This window comes from Hipposideros armiger, unplaced genomic scaffold (assembly GCF_001890085.2).
Source record: "Hipposideros armiger isolate ML-2016 unplaced genomic scaffold, ASM189008v1 scaffold_41, whole genome shotgun sequence".
In the NCBI taxonomy this organism is placed as follows: domain Eukaryota; kingdom Metazoa; phylum Chordata; class Mammalia; order Chiroptera; family Hipposideridae; genus Hipposideros; species Hipposideros armiger.
Genome location: NW_017731391.1, coordinates 2401904 through 2406337, shown reverse-complemented (window position 1 = coordinate 2406337; position 4434 = coordinate 2401904). Strand labels below are relative to the sequence as shown.

Here is a 4434-nt window from a genome sequence, read left to right as displayed (position 1 = left end):
TTTTTTTTTTTTTTTTTTTTTTAGTGAAAAAGCAGTTTACTAGAAGAGATAGTACCAAAGAAATAGAAGTGGGCCTGAGCAGTAGAGAATGGCTCAAGGGCCCATTAGAAGAGAAATTACACTCCAGAGTTTGGAGCGGGCCAAGCAAAAGAAGCTCAAAAGGCCCACAGTTTAATTTTTATAAAAAATGTACAGTAACATGTATGTTAAAATGAACTCTTTGATAGAAACATGATACCACTCACAGGACACCTGAACTGTTTTCCACATAGAAAGCTGAGTTTTCACTTATGTATTTCCCTATTTCCACTTAAGATTGTTATTCCGCGTTTCTGAGACAGCTGCTCAAGCTCTTCTACAACCAATTTTGTTTCTGACTAGTGCTTAGCCCAGAACCTCCATTCTACTGGGCCAAGCCCCAGTGCTTCCTCCAGAGCTCATTCTGATCCTGTATTATTCTGCTGACTCATATCAAATTTATTAATCTTTATCTTCATCAACTCTTTTCTCCATGAAGTCCTTCCTGTAATGGTCCTTTTCTTCTTCCAACAGTGTTTAAGCTTGTATCACGTAATTTAGCATGTACTTATAGACTTTTGTGACACTCCTCCAAACTGCCACCAGGCAATGGTCTTAAACAAGCAGTGTTCCTCAGAACTCATAACCATAACACAAAAAACTGATTCATGGGCTCAATCCATGCGGGTTCTGATTCAGGTCTACGGTAGAGGGCTGTTAAAAATCTCCGCAGGGAAGTAAGTCTTTGTGAAGCATAGTTGAGAACGATTACACTAGAATAATCCTTCTAAAGCACAAATAAAACAGGGAGTATATCACCCCTTATTCAAAAACTTTCAACAGTTCCTTAGTTGCTCACCTAACAAAATGTAACCTGGCCCCAATTTACCTGTCTTGCTTCATCTCTCACCTCTCCTATATAAATAACTTCAGGTCAAACTACACATTTTGTCATTTTCTAAATGGCCTTATCCTGTCTCCACACTATTCCTTTCGTCTGGTGTGTCATATTTTAGTGATTTATGGTCTAGAACCTAGATGAATTGCCACTTGCCCCTCAATTCTTTACCCATAACCCACTCCAGCCAAATAAAAAAGTTTCTCTTTCTGCTGTAGTCACTCAGTCATGTATCTTATCAACACATTGTCTTGATAAAGGGATCCTGTTTTGTATATTTCTATTTGCCTCAAACACTTAGCATTGCATCTACTTAGTACATGGTAGGTGCTCGGTTACTAAATGATGGAGGAAAAAGAATATAATGATTTTTCTTACCGATAGTTCTCACAGCTTCCTTGTGATCAACTCTGAAGAGATTTATTCGACCATCTTCTCCGACTGTGACAATGTCTGGGTTGCTACACACAACCCCTGTGCATGGTGCACTGCTACAGTAGGGGCTGCCTGGGCCTGTGTGGTAGTGAGCTGTTGTCCACTGTTGGCTGACTGACAGCGTCTAGGTGTCAGAAATGAGGATATGATTGATCAAAGCAAAGCTCTAAAACATAGCACTTTTCCCCAACTAAAGAGTATTTTAAAATTGTCTCATATCCTTCTAGCAAAAGAACAACGCTCTCCTTTTTTCTTTGTATTTCCAACTATTAAAGTCTAGAAACTACTTCCATCAAAGCTTTCTATACACTGGATTAGATTCAAAAGGAACACTGTTCAATAATATCCCAAACTTATCTCAAACTAAAGAAATGGCTTTTAGGTATCAGGTAGTTGTGTGTTCAAAAGCAACTTTAAATTCTTAAGGGAATTAGACTACATCTAAGAAATAAATCTCTATGGCGCTTTCTAAATGACTCCATTAATACTTAGTAAGATCTGGGTCTTATATTTCCTAGGCATGCCTATTAGCAAGGCAACCTTTATTAATTCCAATGTCTAAATAAACACTCTCTTCCAGCAACTTAAAACTATTACTACAAGTGGGGCTATCTATTTTGAAGGAATGCCCTCACCACTATGTTCTGAAGGTCAGCACTCTTAGGCTTCAGCACACAAAAAAGGCACTGAAAAAAAATGGCAAGTCTTCACACAGTATATCCTTTTTTCTAATTAAAACCCAGCTCTATGCACAGAAGCAAAGTAGCTGTTCCTGTTTTCTCTCATTATACCTGAGTTAAAAGGTGCTCTTTCTTCAAAAACCAGAATGGGAACTTAAAAGAGAGAATTACAGGAAAATTCCTTGCCAGAATACCACATTGTTAGGTCTAAACTAACAGAATTTAAGAGATACCCAAATGCAATAAAAGCACACACAAACACAGTTCTAGAATTAATCTAGTAAAAGACAGGTAATACAATGATGTTTTTCCCCTCCATGTTTTAAGACTATATAATATTATTATTTGTGTCATTATTAATTACAGTCTTCTTTAAGCCTTCCTAAAAATAATTAAAATACAAATTAAGCTTTCAAACAAAATTTCTTTACCTGGTTATTTGGACGGAGAAGGAAAACTGTTACACATCCTGTTGATGAAGCAGCTACAATTCTTTCCTGGTCAAAAAACTAAACAGAAAATTCCTGCTTGTTATAGATTCAGAAATATTAGTAGGGCAGAAGCCCATCTGTTTAACTTAATTAGTAGTACTAACAGTTTTAAAATGCAAAGAGCCTATAAATGCTAAGCAAATAAAATGTGATGATAGACCTGAAAGTAAAAACTCCAATACCAATATAAGCATTTTTGTGAAGAAAAAAATAACAATTTTTTCCCCTAAGTTGACTCACCTAAAACTGATTTAGTTAATTTTGGACCACCATCATAAAGATTTAGAAAAGCAGGGCTAGGCAGGTTTCTATTGAAGAAAAAACAGGGACTTTGAAGTCACACATACCAGGATTTGAAAACCTAATTCCAGTCCCAACACTTAGTAGTGGTTTTGAGACTTTGGCCAATTTAAATTGTTTAAGTCTAGGTAAACCTTTAGAAGGACAGAACTGCTCAGGGAGTTGCTGTGAGAACTCAAAGAGCAAAAACATGTAAAGTGACTTGCTCAAAAGATCTTAATCTCAGTTTTCTCACTGATAAAAGGGATAACAATACTTGATTTGAAAGCATGCAATGTGAATTAACTTATGCAAAGCTCCCAAAACAGTGCTTGGCACACAGTAGATGGCCAACTAAAACAACAACAACAAAAAAAGCCCTAGAATTAAACCCACATCCCCTTCCCCATTCCTGATTCTAATATTATTAAATGGCTATATGATGTTGAAAAATCATAACCTATAGAGAGCTCAGTTTCCTGTAAACCCAGGGTGACACTAGACAAATTTTCAGATCCTTTACATCTCTAAATGTATTACTGTGTTTTTTTAAAAGTCAGCTTTTGGAGATTCCATAGACTTACTTGTAAATCCATAACATCACCATGGTGTCTGGTACCACAAAGTAACTGATGGTCTCCTTCAAACCCACCATCAGAATCCAAGTTCCCAAAATCTCCAATAGACCACAGTGAAACATAATTTTCCTGTAAAGCAGAAAGTTTTACCTTGAGCTGAAATATTACGTTACACTCTCGAAAATTAACATTTGTATTGCCTACAAGCAACTCTGCTTGAAAAGCATCTCAGAACAGTGGTGATAGTTTAAAACACAACGAGATTCGAGCCTAAGGTACACCACTGATGACTGACGAACGGGGCAACCGAGCCCGAGACAGGAAGTCTGGGGATGGAGAAGAGCGAGAGGACCTAGAATGCGAGAGAATTCGCGAGCTGGCGGCCGGGGTCGCAGGGACTTCCCGGCCCGGGAACCGAGAGAGGGAGGAGGAAGGGGCTTCCTAGCCCGGGAACGGAGTACCTCATTGTCCCAAGAGCCCGTAGCGAAGATGTCCGCGGTCTGCAGACTTCCCGGAGGCACCGGTCGCCAGCGGGTTTTGCTGATTTTCTGAGACACAAACTTAGCACAAAATTCCTCCATGCCGGAATCTACCGCAGCGCGGACAGCAAAAAGCACAGCCCGCGCCTCTTAGTCCCGCCCCTTCCCGCGGAGCCCTGATTGGACTGGAACTTACGAGGCGGACGGTGGCTGCGGAGAGCCAATTCTCTGCGGTCGGCAATGAGGGCATCACCAGCCCTCAAGCCGAAGGAAATTTTGACGTCTTTCCTTACCCAAGCGTTTCTGAACAGAGGCAACAACAATGTGCTGGTCCTGGTGGTGTAGGAGCTGCTCCTAACTTGCAAAATCAGTGTAGGAACACTGACACAATGCATTTATGCAATAATTGTGCAATGTAAAACAAATGTAAGAGAAACCGCCTAGTAGCCGCACCTAAACATTCAGCTTTGCAGTTCACTGCACATAGATTATTCCACACCCTTAAATTCTCATGGAAATACATGTCTTTAACACACCAACTTATTATTCTAAATGTCTTCCTTTTTGTCTCCCAAA

General features: G+C 39.5%; 1 protein-coding gene across 1 annotated transcript in view; it reads right to left on the bottom strand.

Annotated features, from left to right (window-relative positions):
• Positions 1 to 4011, bottom strand: part of NUP43 (nucleoporin 43) — a 15420-nt gene extending 11409 nt beyond the window's left edge. The window contains exons 1-4 of the mRNA XM_019638914.1: positions 3841 to 4011; positions 3386 to 3508; positions 2463 to 2540; positions 1295 to 1475 (exon numbers count right to left, since the gene is read on the bottom strand). Of these exons, the coding sequence (XP_019494459.1) occupies positions 1295 to 1475; positions 2463 to 2540; positions 3386 to 3508; positions 3841 to 3960 (502 nt within the window). The 5' untranslated portion in view covers positions 3961 to 4011. The remainder of the gene's footprint in view (positions 1 to 1294; positions 1476 to 2462; positions 2541 to 3385; positions 3509 to 3840) is intronic.
• Between the last annotated feature and the right edge of the window lie 423 nt (positions 4012 to 4434).